General features: G+C 36.1%; 1 protein-coding gene across 2 annotated transcripts in view; it reads left to right on the forward strand.

Annotated features, from left to right (window-relative positions):
- The window catches only part of LOC121368314 (serine-aspartate repeat-containing protein F-like), a 50,598-nt gene that overhangs the window by 23,242 nt on the left and 7,652 nt on the right, over window positions 1–19,704 (forward strand). The window contains exons 8-12 of one of the 2 annotated variants that reach the window (XM_041492994.1): window positions 10,101–10,208; window positions 13,215–13,322; window positions 14,472–14,579; window positions 16,023–16,130; window positions 18,636–18,786. In XM_041492994.1, the coding sequence (XP_041348928.1) occupies window positions 10,101–10,208; window positions 13,215–13,322; window positions 14,472–14,579; window positions 16,023–16,130; window positions 18,636–18,786 (583 nt within the window). The remainder of the gene's footprint in view (window positions 1–10,100; window positions 10,209–13,214; window positions 13,323–14,471; window positions 14,580–16,022; window positions 16,131–18,635; window positions 18,787–19,704) is intronic. The other variant, XM_041492995.1, reaches the window with a different exon arrangement.

A 19,704-nucleotide genomic window follows, 5' to 3' on the forward strand; every position in this document is an offset into this window, starting at 1 on the left:
TTCACTGTTAGTGTTTTAAGACCCTTAGTCACAGATTTATTGTGAACTTTCCTAGGATCACAACACGATTTCTGGAAGAAGACATATTTGGTGATATAGATTTGCTTATGGTGTAAGCATGGAGTCCCATTTTCAACCTCAGGGAGGTCTGTTCGAAGTCGCAAAAGTTCTTTGATGTTATCATCTAGATCAGAAAGTTTCAATTCATGTTTTCTACAGAACTTAGATCGATGACTTTGTCTTCAGATCCATAAGCACATGTACAGGGATCTAAACATATGGGTCGTTCTTTAAAACTGTGTACCATAAAGGGTCGTCCACTTTAAACCATGATGTCAAATATTTCTTAAATATTATTGTATATGTTTTAATTGTTAATTGCTGCATATTGATGTGAAAGATATTAAAGATAAAAAAAATTTGAAATAGTATGTTTGTGTGTGTTATATTTGACTGAATGTCGCAAATTCACATCGAAAATGGCGCGAAAATCTGGGACATCGCGCATACCCTCTGAAAGAATCGGGAATTACAATTAAACAGCACCCATACATTTTTTTTGTGATATTTTAATCTATCAGTTGTAACATGTTTATGATGCTAATAAAGTACTTGTATCGAAAAAATGGCGCATGTAAAAAATATTAATAACATTTTAATGTCATCACCAACGTCACGCACTGTTTCTGATTTACACACCACATGCTCACATTAAAAACAAAGACAGCGACAACCAGATGGAACTATTTTTAGTTGTGTGTAGGCAACACACCATGTACGGATTGTGTAGCAGAGTACTTAAATATCAATACTGCATCCAAATGGTGTATTTTAATCATTAAATATTTTTTGTAACTTTCGTTTCTTGTATATGAAGTGACGTTGAAATTTTTAAAATCCGATTTTCCTTAATAATTAAAAACAAGTAGGGCCTATTTTGTCACAGATTAAGTCGCCCTTATCGGCGGAGAGATAATCATGTGTACTTTTCTCGGCCACGTGTTTGTTTTTGGCGCGCAAAAGAAAATTTGTTCATGGTTTCCAACGAGTGGCGTTTGTGACGTTGGTGATTTCCAGGCAAAACTGCACATCTCTGCTGTACAAAAGGTAAGATTTGATTGGAAAAAGTATTTCCAGAACGTATTTCTATAATTCTTTGATTATATTTATGTGTAATTAACCTATTTTATTGTTTGTTTTCATTAATCCTCTGGCTAAGGTATGTTGGTCTATTGATCATGTCGAGCATTACTATCCAAGTCACAATTTAAATGTACACTGAAATTCGATTACAGCTACAATCATTCAGCTTTCTATTTAGTAGAAATATACCTTGTATCTGGATTTATGATTTATGTGTGTGTGTGATCACCAAAATGTTAGATGTAGTCAGTATTTATTCTAAAAAGCAAATTATTGCTTGATCATATCGTTCGTCACTCGGAAGACGATATGTCGACTTCCTTGTGACGTAGGCAATCCGGATTTGTTTGTTTATGCTGATATTTAATGATATTATCACTTATACAACTTTAAGTATAGTATAAGCAAATCTGTTGCTGTCGGGCTGTATATATATATATTTTAAAAATAGTTAAAAATAATAATGTTTTATTTTTGAGAGAAAACTTGGTCCGGCCATAGCTTTCGTCACACGGAAGTTGAAAATTATGTCCTCTTTGTGACGTATTAATATCGATTTGATTTTTTTCATACCGAGCATTTTTAGGCAATGGCTACTACAGCTGATGCATTAAAAAACATTTCATGGTGTTACTTTTATGCTTATTTACTTTTCACGCAAGAATTAGATATAACTGTATTTATTCCAGGAGGTAAACATGACTCTGTCATATTCTTCGTCACATGGAAGTAAAAAATGTCGGCATCCATGTTACGTAGTACATTCGATTGTGTATACGGGTGTTATCACACTTGTCTCTTTACAATTATGTGTGTATTCTTGTATTAATCTTCAGCTGCACAAACTGCTTTTAAATTGAATGCTTTGATGTAAATGTATTTAATGAAAATGAAATTGTACCGTAAAATATGACTGTGTATATATCGTACGTCACTTGGAACAGAATATGATGTGATTGCTTCTCTGTAGTGATGTTTATATCCCTTTATGACAAAATTGATTCAAAATAAATTTTCTGGTATATAAATTTATACAACATTAATAAACAGATGTGTGTTCTCTCCCCCCCCCCCCCCCCCCCCCCCAAATAACTATTATGGCAAAGTATTACAATGAGGGAGGTGAGGGCTTATAACTTGATAATGAATATTTATTTCCATTTGACATGATTTGTTTAATACAACAGTAGCAATGATCCCGTCTTTGCCAGGAAAAGCAAGTTATCACTCCCCTGGAAAGTATTAGGAGAGTGGCAAACTAACCACATTTATTCATAATTAAAAATCTGACACTATTTGTTCATTCACTGCTGAAACAAATAATTAGAAATTATATTCACAATGAACTGAATTAATGAAGTGACTGTTTTTCTGCAATTTCATATTTGTAGCATTTCAAATATTTTTTGCAGTAACAACCAGACCTGTCAACCTTTAGTCAAGAGAAAGCAGGAGGTGTGTGTTGAAAAAGCAGGAGATTTTGTCAAAAAGCAGGAGATTTTTTAAATTTAACCCAAAATCGCAAGATTTAAAAAAAGACATTATTACAATAAGTTATATGAATACTTTATAATGTCATATATACTTCCTAACCTTAGATCTTGGCTTTTTTTTTTTTTTTTTTTAAGTTTAAATATTATGATTTAAAACATATTTAAAAAAAATTTTTTTTATCCAAAAATGTTAAGAACATGAACAAGAAAAAAATAATTAATTAGTACATTTACGGTATTACACTTACAGCCTTACAGGTTGCGTTACATTATCATTTGTGGTTAGTGTACCTAAGTACCAAAAACAAATTTATATAAATCTTATAAATTAATATTCAGTTTTTACTATAATTAGGAACGGTGGCATGGTACTTATTTAAAATCATTATAATGATGCAATAAACATTGTATTTTCATTAATCATAAGTAAAACCTCATTACGGACATCGTGTGAAATATACCGGAATTATACCCATTTCCGTGAGTAACTTTATGTCAATGTCAAACACAACATTTTTTAATTGTACAAAATAATTTCTTGAAGTGTATCCTTATAACCAACATTTTACCGCACAAACATACAAAATTAACTGACACAAGTATGTTTATACAGCTAATTGGTCTTTTCGTTGTCTTGCTGTGACATGTGATTTTAACATGCATCGTGTGTATCGCTGTCAACTCGGGAGTCTGGCAGTTCAGATTCGTCATAGTTGCATTATGTAATCCATTGGGAAGACATTTTACAATTCAGAGGTGTTATTAGAACAAAATTGGATAGTTTTTTTTTTTTTATATGGCAACAATGAATGTCAATACACAGCCTGTTGAATTAGCGGCAACACGCTTCATAGCCATTACGATGACAACAAACATTATAATAACACGTCATTTTATAAACTCCATGTGCTTTTTTAACAATATAAATAGGCTATCCCACAATTCTCACTTCGGCAAAGGTTAAACAGTCGGGACAATTCGGCCTGTTACATTCTCGGAAACCGAAAGTCGACATTTTCCGAATGAGAAAAAAAAGGCAGAGTTACTTCCCTTCTGTTATTTTGACAAAAGAGGATCGATTTTTTTTTATGCTTACAAAAATGTCATTTAACAGGAGAAACTGTCTCCCGCACAGGTGAAAGGAGATTTTATCAAATACCGGGAGACTCCCGCGGAATCCGGGAGGGTTGACAGGTCTGGTAACAACCCATCACCATGTCGAATCGACAAAGCAGCAGGCTTGCTGCTAAGCAACAACCAGCCGATGAACAAGAGAAACCACCTCTTCTGCAACCACAAAAAACACACAAAAAAACGGGCACTGAAGCTACCAGAGATTGGAAAAAGAAAATGAAAATTAACAATCCTGAAAAATATGATGCCTATCTGGAAAATTGCAGACAATCTAGTAAAGCCTACCGTCAGAATACTTCTGAAGAAAGACGCATTCTACAAAGAGAACAAACAAAATTGAGAATGCGGGCAATGCGTGAAAGAAAGAAATTAGCAGAGGAACAGCAACAAAAGCCCAGGAAGACCAGGGCAGCTCAGGATGAACAGCGGGAAAAATGGAGAAAGCAAAAACAAGAGTGGTGGGGAAAGAAAACGGAAAGGGAAAAGAAACAGAAAAAACAGAGGATAAATGAAGTCCGTCGTGAGAGATATAAGGAGAAGAAAGAAGCAACTCTAAAAAGCAAGACTCCTCTTAAGGTAGCTCTTTTTAAACCGACAGAATGTGAGGCATATACCACATTAGAGGATAACGGGACGCCTGCTGCGAAGAGAAAAGCGTTGTCACGGGCAAAGTTTATTTCCTTCCAGCCCAAGAAAATTTGTGAGAAAGCTCAACGATGTGATATTATCAGCAACACCAAGGAAACGGGCACTTTTTAGCTTTAGCTCAAAGCTGAAAACCGCTGAGAAGTTTAAAAATCAACTTGGCAATCAACTGCTGAAAGACTTGCAAACTTTATCAAGAAAGTGCACAAAAGCCAATCAGGTTAGGCGCAATGTTTTGATATCGGTGTGCCATAAATACCGTTCCATTCGTACAAGCAGCAGACTTCTTGGCGTGCACCGGAAGACTGTGGCCAAAATAATTAATACAGGCAGCCTGTCACCAAGAAGGAAAAAGCAGAAGAAACTGGAGAGAGAAACAGCTGCTTTCTTTGAAGAAGTTTCCTGTCCTCTGCCAGAAAAAAAGCTGGTTTCTAGAAAAACTGGCAAGTGTGCATCTGTTCTGTCTATGCCACTAACAGACTTGCATACCAAGTTCATGGAAGAGAGTGGCAAAAACATAAGTTTTTCTCATTTCGCCAAGTGTCGGCCCTCCAATGTGCGACCCATGCGACAGGCTACGTTGAGACAATGCTTGTGCGAATATTGCACAAATGTGGAACTCAAGCTTCACACCATCAACAAACTTGCCATTAGAGTGGACAACAATTGTCGTGTTCGGCATGTGTACCATGCAGTGGATATAATCACATGTGACAGAGAAAACGGGGCATGGCAGAAAGTGTGTGCATACAGGGAGTGCAGCACCTGCAGCATTGACAAGTTAGATGACCACCTGCAGCCACTTCTCCGTCACCAGGGTCAGCTGCCATGGACTAAATGGGAGTGTCAAGCTAATATTGTCAACGGAAAAAGGGTAATTTTTCCTTAATTCTTTGAATTGATGACAGTAACTAAACAATGATGCTATTAGTATTAGATGTTTATTTTAAGTGCAAAATTATTTTAGATGATTTATTGGGGATGAATGTGGCTTTGTGATAAAGTGCTTGTTTGCGGTGTAACCTTCAGTGATCAATCTGGTTTCCAATTCCAACTGGTACATGTATTAAAGGAAATGATATGTACAGTATATTGTTTTATGATGTAGTCTTATAAGGTTAAGTGCATATAAAAATTCCCTTGCTCGGTATCAGAATTAGACCAGGGGTGTAGAAAGTACTTGCCCACTCGCCAAATGCGAGTAAAAATTCTGACGAAAGAGTTTAAAAATGCATCTAACAGTCCGACTGTCTATCTCTCTTTTTGATTTCATTTGCCACATGAAGTTGATCACTTACTGTTTTGTCAATATATTTATATATACCATTTGAAATGAAGACACTAAATTATAATATTATTAATATAATATATTGTTCTATAAACTGGCGGGCTATTAAATTTTAGTTGGTTTTGGTCTGGCAGGCTAGTGAAATATTTTCCATTTTTGCACCCCTGTAGACTAATGGTGGAGTGGTCATATGTCACATAACCTGTTGTGTTAAGGTATTGTTACATTTATTATTGGTTAATATAATTCATTGTGTATTTCTTAACATTTTTGACATTTTCATTGTTCTCTGAGTAAACTATTGATAGACATGTTCTGGTATTTCAGGTAACGCGGAAGATGTTGATGAAAAAGCAGGGGACAATGGAGGAACTAATGGTAGAACTGAGGGCAGAGGTCACCTTCCTTGCTGGCCACCTCTTCAGAGCTGATTGGCAGCATCGTCAGTTTGAATCGATGAGAAAAACAACACCCTTTCCGCGAACCACGGTTGGCATGGTTCTCGACTTTGCAGAGAACTTTACTTGCTCAAACCAGGATGAAGTCCAAGCAGCACACTGGTATCATGAGCAAGTAACAGTTCATTCCATAGTCACGTACTATGTCTGCCCGTTCTGCGAGGAGACCATCTCCGAGTCCCTGGTGTTCATAAGCGACGATAGACACCACGACTTCAATGCAGTCTTCCACTTCACCAAAGTCGCCATTGACCATCTAAGGAATACCCGGGGATTGGAGCTGGACCACATCATCCAATGGACGGATGGCTGTGCGAGCCAATATAAATCGAAGGGCCCTTTTTCGGACATCTCTTGTGCTCTCGCAGACTTTGGTTGTACGTTCGAATGAAATTATTTTGGATCGTGCCATGGCAAAGGGCCTTCTGATGGAGAAAGTGCTGTGGTGAAACACTACGCAGCCACCGCCGTCAAAGCTGGTTCACACTTGATCACCAATGCGAATGATCTTTTTAATTACTGTTTTGCAAGTTCGCTGAACAAACAGCCAGAAGGTGGATGTAAGCATTTTTTAAGATCTTTCTTCTGGGTGCCAAGTAGCGATATCAGGAGAGACCGGAACCGGCCAGTAAAGACATTGAAGGGGACCCGTTCCCTCCACTGTGTTAAGTGTGTGGAGCACAAAGTAGTAATCACGCGTCATCTTTCGTGCTTCTGTGTCCCTTGTCAGTCTGGTTTGGGTTTATGCCTGAACACACACACAACTGGACCACTGGAGACTCATACTCTTCAGACTGCTGCTGTTCCAAGCCAAGCTGTAACTACAAACAGAACTCCCAGTGAAACTGAAGTAGTTCAACAAACAGTCGCCACTCCACGAGAACCTGAACCAGTTGATCCCTCTCCTCACCAAACGGAAAAAAATAATCCTACTCAGACTCCGAAGGTGGGAGATTTGGTGAAAGTGGCCCTCAAAGGTTGCCAAAGGGTTGTAACTTTTTACGCCAAAGTGTTGGACATTGAGGGTGCAACTGGTGACATCAAATTACATTATTTAAAATTGAAACCAGAAACCAACCAGTACATTTGGGCAGACAGTGCTTGGCTAGCAGCAGACCAGGTGCAGGAAATTGTTCAGCCTCCTTTACTCGTACCCAGTCGCGGCATTGCCTTTGTTTTTAAAGAATGATTATATTGTAGTTTAATGTGATGGATGTTTCACTTATGCTTATGATTGATTTTGATACTAATTTTGATTTAAATGTTTTGTTTATGCAAATACGGTTTTTCTTTTCTAGTTTTAGTAACTAACATTCTTATGAACTGATATTACAAAACCTTTGAACAAGAGTGGGTGTTTTTTCTTCCTTCCCCAAGAGCGTGTGATTGTGGCTTCACTTTTGCCTATTACTTGTGCCTGTTATTGATACTTATTTTGATTTGACAGTTTTGTTTAAAAATTTCTACTTTTAGTAACTGATATTACAAAAGCTTTGGACAAGAATGTGTATTTTTTCCTTCCTAGATGTATAAATTTTTCACTAATACCTATGAGATTTTAGTCTTTATCTTCAACCTTTTTTTTTAGCAAAACTGATTTTGATTGGACAGTTTTGTTTATGCAATTATGTTGTGTTTTTTCATTATTAAAGCATAAATAAAAAGAACTTGGTACTTACATTGCTGTGTTTCTGTTTATTTGAGTAATATTATTGTTTTTGACGTTTCTAGAGCATGTTTAATGTTTCGTACTAATTTTGGTTTCCATGTGATATTGGTGATCATAATACTTCATTCTGAATTAATTTAAACAAATAATTATAGATTCTTTTCATACTGATCACACATGTTTCCCAGCACAGAAATATTAATATTATGAACAAAGCAGAACTAAATATATGCTCATTATGTTCCTAACAAAACTGAAAGAAAGAAAAAAAAACTTGCAAAATTTGCCGATACGTAATTTGTCAAATACAGCTTCTTAATTACTTCATTAACATTTGGTCATCATAACAACTGGATTAAGATATCACTGCTTAAAACTTTTACATGTGTTAAGAGAGAGAAAGTTAAATTGGTTGAATTAAAACACCTAATTTTTACCAAATTTGGTTTCCATGTTACACGGGTGATATTGAGAATTACAATACATTTACCTCCCTGTTATATGGTAATTTGAATTTGGAGTATCTTTTGTTTTAAATTATCACAAATGGTACATCTTGACCTTCACAAATATACCCCTGTTGTTACTTTTTGAACCTTTTAACATTTGAGACAGATGTCACACTTTTGGTATACAGTTTTGGAGAATGACCCATATAGACATACTTGCCAAATGATATCAGTCACTAATTTATAATGTTCTTGGGGGAAAAAAAGAAAGAAAAAAAGCCACACATTTCACCAATGTCAATCTTGAATATTTGGACATCATGCTGTTTTGGAAAATTTTCTAATATATACAGTTTGTGAGGTTTCTAAACAATTTTTTTGTACTCGTGGTCATACTATACAAGCAACAGTAAAAATACTTCACCGATTCCAACTCCAAGGGGTTAAATGAGCTTATGTTTTTGGTGTTACTGAAGAAAATATTTCATCCTGTAAACAATTACTAATCTTAAATCTATATAAGTAGCAAAGTGACTGAAATGTGGGTGTTTTATAATTAGAAAATACATTAACCATGTAACTGGTTATATCCTCCGAAATGCTTTGCATATGCTGAAGTCATGCATAATTGAAAGATAAATTTCCCAAGAAGGGCTTCTATATGGATAATGAAATTTACCACACACAAACTACATCACATTAGCTATAAATTGAGCTCAGTTTCAGGATTTTTGAAGTTAACCCACATTGGATTTTTTGTTATTGAAAATGTTCCCAATCAGACATTTTTCTTATTTCGGAAGGGTGTTATTCCATAACTAAACAACACATAGATGTAAAACTTTACAAATATGCAGTGATTGGGGTGGACTTCATAGACAGAAAATGATTATTTGTGTGCAGTGAATGTGAGACATTGTTTTAGTCTGGAAAATGGGTGCACGTGAAATAAACTTGCATTTTCGACATTTTTCATTTGTATCCAGTCATTCAGTCTGATGACTGAAAAGCACCAGTCTGCTATAAATCAGTCCTTTATAACCTCCCTAGTGTCCATGCAAACTTTCAGGGCTCTGAGTCCATTATGTCCTGATATAATAGGTCTTGAAATATGGCAGGAAAATTACGGCAGCCATTTTTCAGCTAAATTTAACTCTTACCATAGTTAGGAAAATGTCCATTACTTCAAAACTATTTGAAATACAGAACTCAAACTTGAGATTTGTTAAGTGGATAACTGAGGCATGTTTGGTACAAATTTCAAGTGAATCTGAGACCGAAGTGCATGGGCGACCTCAAATATTTGTTGATTTGACATGGAATGACCCTGTATTGATACTTAAAATGACTGAAAAACATCCAGTTTTGAAGGAATTCTGTTTACTTAGGGTTCAGTTTGGATGTGTTTCACAGTTTGTTTTATTATTTGTGTTATCCGATTCTCCACTTGAGCAATTTTGAAGTTTAACACATAATTTGACAATTGTTTTATATCACCTAAGAGTTCACCCTGGGTATGTTCATTGCAATTGTTATACATAGATCAATGTAAAAGGCGAGTCAGGAGTTGGTTTCTTATTTTTGGGGAAGTTAGGGATGCCTGGTCTTTTTTAATTATTATGTTTTCAAGAATCTGAAACTGTGTGCAAGTTGTTACCTCTTAATATTCACGTCTGATGTTGCCTGTAGTGTATGTATGATTTATTGGCATGGTCAGGTTTTGATAAGGTTCAGTAATGTTAATGGAATTGTGATCATGTAAACTTACGTTCAGTCACTGACGTGCGATAATGTTGATTATTTGATGTTTTACGTTGCTAGGTTACCAGCGATTCCAATTCAACATCAGATTCCGATGCTGCTCTTGCCACTGTAACGAAAAAGAAAAAGTCTTCACCAAAAACCCAGCAAAATACCAGAAAGTCTAAAGTGAGATTCTCTTATTGGTGTAAAGTTTACAATATAACTACAACACTCCCTGAATGCTTGTGAGATCAATATTACTACAGTAACAGTGAAACTCCTCTGACCTGGACACTCACAGTGGCAAGTAAAAAGTTTGGGTTTAATGGGTATTCATTTCAAGAGAGGTTTTGTCATTCCATGTCAAATCAACAAATGGCCCACGCACTTCGGTCTTTTTTGTCTATGAAGTCCACCCCAATCACTGCATAACTGTAAAGTTTTACATCTATGTGCTGTTTAGTTGTGGAATAACACCCTTCCGAAATAAGAAAAATGTCAGATTGGGAACATTTTCAATGAAATAAAAACAATGTGGGTTAACTTCAAAAATCCTGAAACTGAGCTCATTTTATAGCTAGTGTGATGTAGTTTGTGTGTGCCAAATTTCATCATCTATATAGAAGCCCTTCTTGGGAAATATGTCTTTCAATTATGCATGATTTCAGCATCTGCAAAGCATTTCTGAAGGTATAACTAGTTGCATTATTAAAATATTTTCTCATTGTTAAACTGCTGATATTTCAAAAATATAATGGATGGATCAAATGACATTTTGTGTGTGTGTGTGCTTACATGTGTGCTTACATGTGTGCTTACATGTATGTATGCAGTATAATATGTATGAATGAATGGATGGATGTATATGTATGTATGTATGTATTTAATACCATGTAAGAGTGTCATGTAGTCTTTATTAAGTTATTAGCATTTCATCTTTAGAAACAGTGTTGTGACTACAGTTCATGCCAGGTTTGTTTTATGTCTTTCATCCTTTTCATCCAGATAATACTGGCGGCCATTTGTTGTGGTTGATGCATTTAGTAGACACAGAATACACTGGAGTGACACGTAGCAGTTGTCTTCTCTTTCTGGCCAGTGAAATGATCTTGCTGGACTATGAGGATGCATGGATGAAATTTGAAAATCTTCATGTTCCTTGGATATATTTCTTATATGGCCAACCCACCACTTTCCATCATATAGACAGGCAACGTGCTTTCCAATTTCACACCGTTTCCAACTGACAGGCAGTGCTGGTTTTTTATTTCTAACATCCTTATTTATTACTGTTAGCATGTCTGTCTCAAATGCTTGTTCACTGTTAGTGTTTTAAGACCCTTAGTCACAGATTTATTGTGAACTTTCCTAGGATCACAACACGATTTCTGGAAGAAGACATATTTGGTGATATAGATTTGCTTATGGTGTAAGCATGGAGTCCCATTTTCAACCTCAGGGAGGTCTGTTCGAAGTCGCAAAAGTTCTTTGATGTTATCATCTAGATCAGAAAGTTTCAATTCATGTTTTCTACAGAACTTAGTTCGATGACTTTGTCTTCAGATCCATAAGCACATGTACAGGGATCTAAACATATAGACATACTTGCCAAATGATATCAGTCACTAATTTATAATGTTCTTGGGAAAAAAAAGAAAAGAAAAAAAGCCACACATTTCACCAGTGTCAATCTTGAATATTTGGACATCATGCTGTTTTGGAAAATTTTCTAATATATACAGTTTGTGAGGTTTCTAAACAATTTTTTTGTACTCGTGGTCATACTATACAAGCAACAGTAAAAATACTTCACCGATTCCAACTCCAAGGGGTTAAATGAGCTTATGTTTTTGGTGTTACTGAAAAAAATATTTCATCCTGTAAACAATTACTAATCTTAAATCTATATAAGTAGCAAAGTGACTGAAATGTGGGTGTTTTATAATTAGAAAATACATTAACCATGTAACTGGTTATATCCTCCGAAATGCTTTGCATATGCTGAAGTCATGCATAATTGAAAGATAAATTTCCCAAGAAGGGCTTCTATATGGATAATGAAATTTGGCACACACAAACTACATCACATTAGCTATAAATTGAGCTCAGTTTCAGGATTTTTGAAGGGTTTTTTGTCATTGAAACTTTTCCCAATCCGACATTTTTCTGATTTCAGAAGTGTGTTATTCCATAACTAAACAACACATAGATGTAAAACTTTACAGTTATGCAGTGATTGGAGTGGACTTCATAAACAAAAATGATTATGTGTGTGCAGTGAATGTGAGACATTGTTTTAGTCTGGAAAATGGGTGCTCGTGAAATAAACTTGCATTTTCGACATTTTTCATTTGTATCCAGTCATTCAGTCTGATGACTGAAAAGCACCAGTCTGCTATAAATCAGTCCTTTATAACCTCCCTAGTGTCCATGCAAACTTTCAGGGCTCTGAGTCCATTATGTCCTGAGATAATAGGTCTTGAAATATAGCAGGAAAATTACGGCAGCCATTTTTCAGCTAAATTTAACTCTTACCATAGTTAGGAAAATGTCCATTACTTCAAAACTATTTGAAATACAGAACTCAAACTTGAGATTTGTTAAGTGGATAACTGAGGCATGTTTGGTACAAATTTCAAGTGAATCTGAGACCGAAGTGCATGGGCGACCTCAAATATTTGTTGATTTGACATGGAATGACCCTGTATTGATACTTAAAATGACTGAAAAACATCCAGTTTTGAAGGAATTCTGTTTACTTAGGGTTCAGTTTGGATGTGTTTCACAGTTTGTTTTATTATTTGTGTGATCTATTTCCACTTTAGCAATTTTGAAGTTTAACATAATTTGGCAATTTTTTTATATCACATAAGAGTTCACCCTGGGTATGTTCATTGCAATTGTTATACATAGATCAATGTAATAGGCGAGTCAGGAGTTGGTTTCTTATTTTTAGGGAAGTTAGGGATGCCCGGTCTTTTTTAATTATTATGTTTTCAAGAATCTGCAACTGTGTGCAAGTTGTTACCTCTTAATATTCACGTCTGATGTCGCCTGTAGTGTATGTATGATTTATTGGCATGGTCAGGTTTTGATAAGGTTCAGTAATGTTAATGGAATTGTGATCATGTAAACTTATGTTCAGTCATTGACGTGCGATAATGTTGATTATTTGATGTTTTACGTTGCTAGGTTACCAGCGATTCCAATTCAACATCAGATTCCGATGCTGCTCTTGCCACTGTAACGAAAAAGAAAAAGTCTTCACCGAAAACCCAGCAAAATACCAGCAAGTCTAAAGTGAGATTCTCTTATTGGTGTAAAGTTTACAACCTAACTTGTCGAATATTTGTCATATAAATATTACTAAAGTAGAAGCCCTCTAGAACAGGCACCCATGGGAGAAAGTGAAAAGTCCTGGTTTAATGGGTATCCTGTAGTGATACTTATAAAGTGACTGAAAACCATCCAGTTTTGATAGAATTCTGGTTTGTGTGGTTTCTAGTTTCGAGGTGTTTAACTGTATTTTATATTTTTGAGATCTGATTTTCTACTGCAGCAGTTTTTGAAGTTTAACATATAATTTGGTAAAATGTTCTGCTAACTTAGAGTTAGGCCTAGGGATGTTTATCATAATTGTATGTTATACTGGTACTTATACATCAGGGGTGGGAATTATTTTTTAAAGAATCTGCCATTTCCTCATAATATTCGTTCTCTGTGATGTATGTACATAAGTTAGTTTTTTTGCATGGCTTAAGATTCGAATGCACCAAAGTCAAGACTTCAAATGATGTCCAAATTAAGTACAAACTTGCTGACCTCAAAACATTGTTAAATTTTAAAGGCATATTGTCACAGACCACTGACCTATTTAATGATCTAACAAAGTATTACCTGAACAAAAATAATTTGATTTGTCCTAAATGTACTTTATTCAACCATCTTCATAACCGCCATACTACATTTATTAATGACATTTTGTAAAAAATTATTGAATTGCGGCAATGGTCCAGAATTCAAAAACTAAAATTGCTGAGAGGGATGACATGAATTTCATTCCATCATGGTTCAGTTATGGTGACGCGACAGCTAGATTTGGTTTCCAATGTAATTTTTATTATCCATTTTTTAGAGAAATACGGTCCTGAAATCCGTGACAGTATGCCTTTAATTAAATTAGAATAACCTGAAATGAATTTCTCAATAACCACAACTCTTAGACAGTTGTTAATAACATTACTGCTTTAAAATGACCTCGCTATGCTGAGAACAAAGTGAAAACCTGTTGTGCCCAAATTAGTGAAATATAAAACTCTGGAATTATTTATTAGTCAGTATGGCCAAGTTTAGATACGGTTCAGCAATATAAATGGAACTGTGATCATGTGAAGTTACATTAATCATTGACTGTCGATAATGTTGATTATTTGATATTTACGTTGCTAGGTTACCAGCGATTCCAGTTCATCATCAGATTCCGATGCTGCTCTTGCCACTGTAACGAAAAAGAAAAAGACTTCACCAAAAACCCAGCAAAATACCAGAAAGTTTAAAGTGAGATTCTCTTATTGGTATTGTAATGTATATAGTATTAATACCAATAGCAATATAGAAACTGTTATCGTTTAGTTACTATTACCAGAAATGTTAATATAACAATGCCCGGAAGTGTATCTGAGGGTTACGTCATGGCCAAGCAGATGAGAAGTCTGTGTTCTCGGTGAATAAAAGCCACTATCATTTTTGAAATTAGTTTGTTGAACCAGAACATTACAGGTATAAAGTATACAATATAACTACAACAATTCTTGAATACTTGTTGAATAAATATCACTGCAGTGAACCCCTTAAAACTAGGCAATCACCTGACAAAGTGAAAAGTCCTGTTTTAACAAGGTTCGCACACGCTTGAAAAAGCCCTAAATATGATGGGTTGCCCTAAAAAGTCCCTATTTTGATCATCTAGCCCTAAAAAGCCCTATATTTTATTGGCAAGTTCACAAGAGACCCTAAATTGGGCCACATAAGCCCGGAAATCGATAGACAGTATTTTTCTTCCGGAAACATTAAATAAATTGCCAAAAATACATCGATATCTACTTTTGTTTGTTGATCTCTGTGCTCGCTCAAATGTTGGTGTGTAAACAATGCCAAACTGATACCAACGATTCATTCGTAAAACATCGTCAATATTCGATATTGTTCATAGAAGATTCATTTGTAACTTTTGGGGAGCGCTTGATTGGTCATTCTAAAAGGAAACACGTTTCTAAAATACTAATCAAGAGTCTTAATCTCAGTGCAAACTAAATAAAACGGAATATTCTAAAATGATCTGAACTGAATCAGACATTTATGCCTATGTGGATTCTACGTATTTATGTTCATGAAAATGTGTAGGACAGTTCTCTGTCAATTCTGACGGCCCGCTAGAACACTTCCATTATTTTGTCGAGTTCGAAGGTCATTGCAAATGGCGGACAGCAAAGGTTTAGTCACTAAATTTTACTTACATTGACCCTAAAAAGCCCCTAAAGTTAGGTTTGAAATTTCTGTATGAACCATGTTTAATGTTCATCATTGATGATGTCCTTTGTGGTGTGTGTATGCATGGCTTTAGATTGTAACAAAGTCAAGGCTATAAATGTCGTCCAAATTAAGTACAAACTTGCTGACATCAAAACATTTCACCTCAAAATGACTAAAATGTTACGGTTTAATTAGATTAGAATAACCTGAAATGAATTTCTCAATAACCACAACTCTTAGACAGCTATTAATAACATTACTGCTTTAAAATGACCTTGCTATGCTGAGAACAAACTGAAAACCTGTTGTGCCCAAATTAGTGAAATATAAAACTCTGGAATTATTTATGAGTCAATATGGCCAAGTTTAGATACGTTTCAGCAATATAAATGGAACTGTGATCATGTGAACTTACGATCAGTCATTGATTGTTGATAATGTTGATTATTTAATGTTTTACGTTGCTAGGTTACCAGCGATTCCAATTCATCATCAGATTCCGATGCTGCTCTTGCCACTGTAACGAAAAAGAAAAAGTCTTCACCGAAAACCCAGCAAAATACCAGAAAGTCTAAAGTGAGATTCTCTTATTGGTGTAAAGTTTACAATAGCTACAATTACTTGTCAGATAAATATTGTGGCAGTGGATCTCCTCTAAACCGGACACCCATAGGAGCCAATAAAATATTTACATGTATTCCGTTTAGAGAGGTTCTGTTGTGTATTGATATTTAAAAAGTGGCTGAAAACATCCAGTTATGAGGAAATTACAGGCTATTGAAGGTCTAGTTTTTAGTAGTTTCACTGTATTTATACAGTTTTTAAATTTGGTTTTCCATTTCAAATAAACTGAGTGTGCTACCTGACACAGTCTGTTTGGAGAGTGGTGGGTTCCTATTCACACCTTGACTTCACTTCTACAGTGATAGAAATAATCAGAAATTCTGATCACCTAAATATACCTATAAATCGTTAATTTTTTTTAATTTTTTTAATGTACACATGAAATCAAACCCCAACCCCAAAATATTTACATCAATTCCATCATTTAAACTGGAGGACCACTCTACTAACCGTAGGGAATATGCACTAGTTTTGAGGACAGGTGATGTATCTATAAAAGAGAAAACACTCGGAAGTTTTCTCCATTCTCTTATTGGTATTGTAATGTATATAGCATTAATACCAATAGCTATTAACATTTGAACAATTGCAGTTAACATTTCCCCACACAATCAGTGTTTGATTATAATAATCATAGGAACATCACTAATAATTAGCTTGTTTTCTGTAGGGCTTCTTGCCTGTCAATGGGATTTAATATATTAATTTTCAAATAAAAGTATACATTTTAAATTTTATTCAAATAACTAATTCTACTCATATTAAGAACAATTTAAGGAATTGTCTTTGTTCAGCAACTTGGGGCGAGATGTAGCCCAGTGGTAAAGCGCTCGCTTGATGCACTGTTGGTCTGGGATCGATCCCCATTTGTGGGCCCTTTGGGCTATTTCTCGTTCCAGCCAGTGCACCACGATTGGTATATCAAAGGCTGTGGTATGTATTACCCCGTCTGTGGGATGGTGCATATAAAAGATCCCTTGTTGCTAATCGAAAAGAGTAGCCCATGAAGTGGCGACAGCGGGTTTCCTCTCTCAATATCTGTGTGGTCCTTAACCATATGCCTGACGCCATATAACTGTAAATAAAATGTGTTGAGTGGGACGTTAAATAAAAGATTTCTTTCTTTGTTCAGCAACCTACCGGCCTCGGTGGCGTCGTGGCAGGCCATCGGTCTACAGGCTGGTAGGTACTGGGTTCGGATCCCAGTCGAGGCATGGGATTTTTAATCCAGATACTGACTCCAAACCCTGAGTGAGTGCTCCGAAAGGCTCAATGGGTAGGTGTAAACCACTTGCACCGACCAGTGATCCATAACTGGTTCAACAAAGGCCATGGTTTGTGCTATCCTGCCTGTGGGAAGCGCAAATAAAAGATCCCTTGCTGCCTGTCGAAAAAAGAGTAGCATATGTGGCGACAGCGGGTTTCCTCTTTAAAACAGTGTCAAAATGACCATATGTTTGACGTCCAATAGCCGATAATAAGATAAAAAATCAATGTGCTCTAGTGGCGTCGTTAAATAAAACAAACTTTACTTTACTTTTTGTTCAGCAACCTGTAGCTATTTTCGATTTTTGCATAATGTTTATTTTCAATTTCATAATCACTAATGAAGGCCTGCTTAGTTTGATTGTCTAACATATTGATGTCTGACTGATATGTCATTTAGGTCCACTAGATCAAATTCAACTAGTGGGTATTCATTGAAGATGCTTGTATATGGGTGATTAAACAGGATTGTCTCCCTTATAATATTAAATATATTAATATTATAAGGGAGACAATCCTGTTTAGTCACCCATATATATTAGTTTTTCAGACATGGGATGTACTTAGCCAGTGTTGAAACTTGAGATTTGAAACATTTCTCATCTTAATATCATAACTGCAGTGCACATGTATGTGTCAAGCAAACATCAAATAAGCCGGAGTCACGACGAAATGTAAACCTGTGGGTGCATTTACTCCCACCTGAATTCATTTTACAAAGTCTTCTCTTCTTAAATTGCATTTATTATACAGGGGCGTACGTAGCTCAGTGGTAAAGCATTTGCTTGATGCGCGGTCGATCTAGGATCGATCCATGTCGGAGGACCCATTAGGCTATTTCTCTTCCAACCAGTGCTCCACAAAGGCAGTGGTATGTACTATCCTGTCTGTGGGATGGTGCATATAAAAGATCCCTTGCTGCTAATCGAAAAGAGTAGCCCATGAAGTGGCGACAGCGGGTTCCCTCTCTCAATATCTGTGTGGTCCGTAACTATATGTCTGACGCCATATAACCGTAAATAAAATTTGTTGAGTGTGTCTTTAAATAAAACTTTTCCTTTCTTACAATACAGTTATCTTTCCAACTGGAGACACATGTGTATCTGAGGTCTTTTATAATAATTGTTTATTTTCCCTGTTGTGTGTCTGACATCTGTAATTTCCTGACAAGCGTGTGTTGTTTCCCTGCAGTGTGAGGAGAAGCCGTACCTAAAGAACCTGCGAAAGATCTGCCACGCTGTGGGGATTATCGTGCGGAACACCATTGAGCTCAAGGACTGCGACACGGAAGAAGAGAAAATCAAGCGACTCAAAGAACTTCTCAGGAAGGCAGGCATGCAAGGTCTAATCCCATGTTCTTTTTTGTTATAACCTTTATGTATAAAATTGTCTCATGAATATTTGTGTTGTATGTAGCTCTGTGGTGGAGGGTCATTTCCATCTCTGCTACAGAACATGAAGTTTAACGATATCTGGTTGATCCTCAGGACTAATGAATTTCTTCACCAGCCTCGGTGGTGTCGTGGTTAAGCCATCAGACACAAGGCTGGTAGGTACTGGGTTCGCAACTTGGTACTGGCTCCCACCCAGAGTGATTTGGGTAGGTGTTTGACCACTACACCCCCTTCTTTCTCACTAACCACTAACACCTAACCCACTGTCCTGGACAGACAACCTAGATAGCTGAGGTGTGAACCTTAATTATATTCCTTCCGACTGATGATAACATGATTCTGTGGTGATGTTAAACATGCCTTTCCTTTCCATCTTTCAATGGTACTGTATTGCATACGAACCGTCATTCTGTTTGCATATTGGCTATAGTAATTTTAAATTGACATCATCTAGTTATGTGATGAACCATTATTCATTCTGCAATTAAAAGTTGCAAACTTTTTAAGGTAATAAATATCAGTGCTAGTTTATGGTAGTTGATTGTGGTGGTAGTAGTAGTAGTACTGGTAGCAGGGGTAGTAGCAGCAGTAGTAGTAGTAGTACTGGTAGCAGGGATAGTAGCAGCAGCAGTAGTAGTAGTAGTACTGGTAGCAGGGGTAGTAGCAGCAGTAGCAGTAGTAGTAGTAGTAGTAGTACTGGTAGCAGGGGTAGTAGCAGCAGCAGTAGTAGTAGTAGTACTGGTAGCAGGGGTAGTAGCAGCAGCAGTAGTAGTAGTAGTACTGGTAGCAGGGGTAGTAGCAGCAGTAGTAGTAGTAGTACTGGTAGCAGGGATAGTAGCAGCAGCAGTAGTAGTAGTAGTACTGGT

Source organism: Gigantopelta aegis, chromosome 3 (assembly GCF_016097555.1).
Source record: "Gigantopelta aegis isolate Gae_Host chromosome 3, Gae_host_genome, whole genome shotgun sequence".
Lineage (NCBI taxonomy): Eukaryota > Metazoa > Mollusca > Gastropoda > Neomphalida > Peltospiridae > Gigantopelta > Gigantopelta aegis.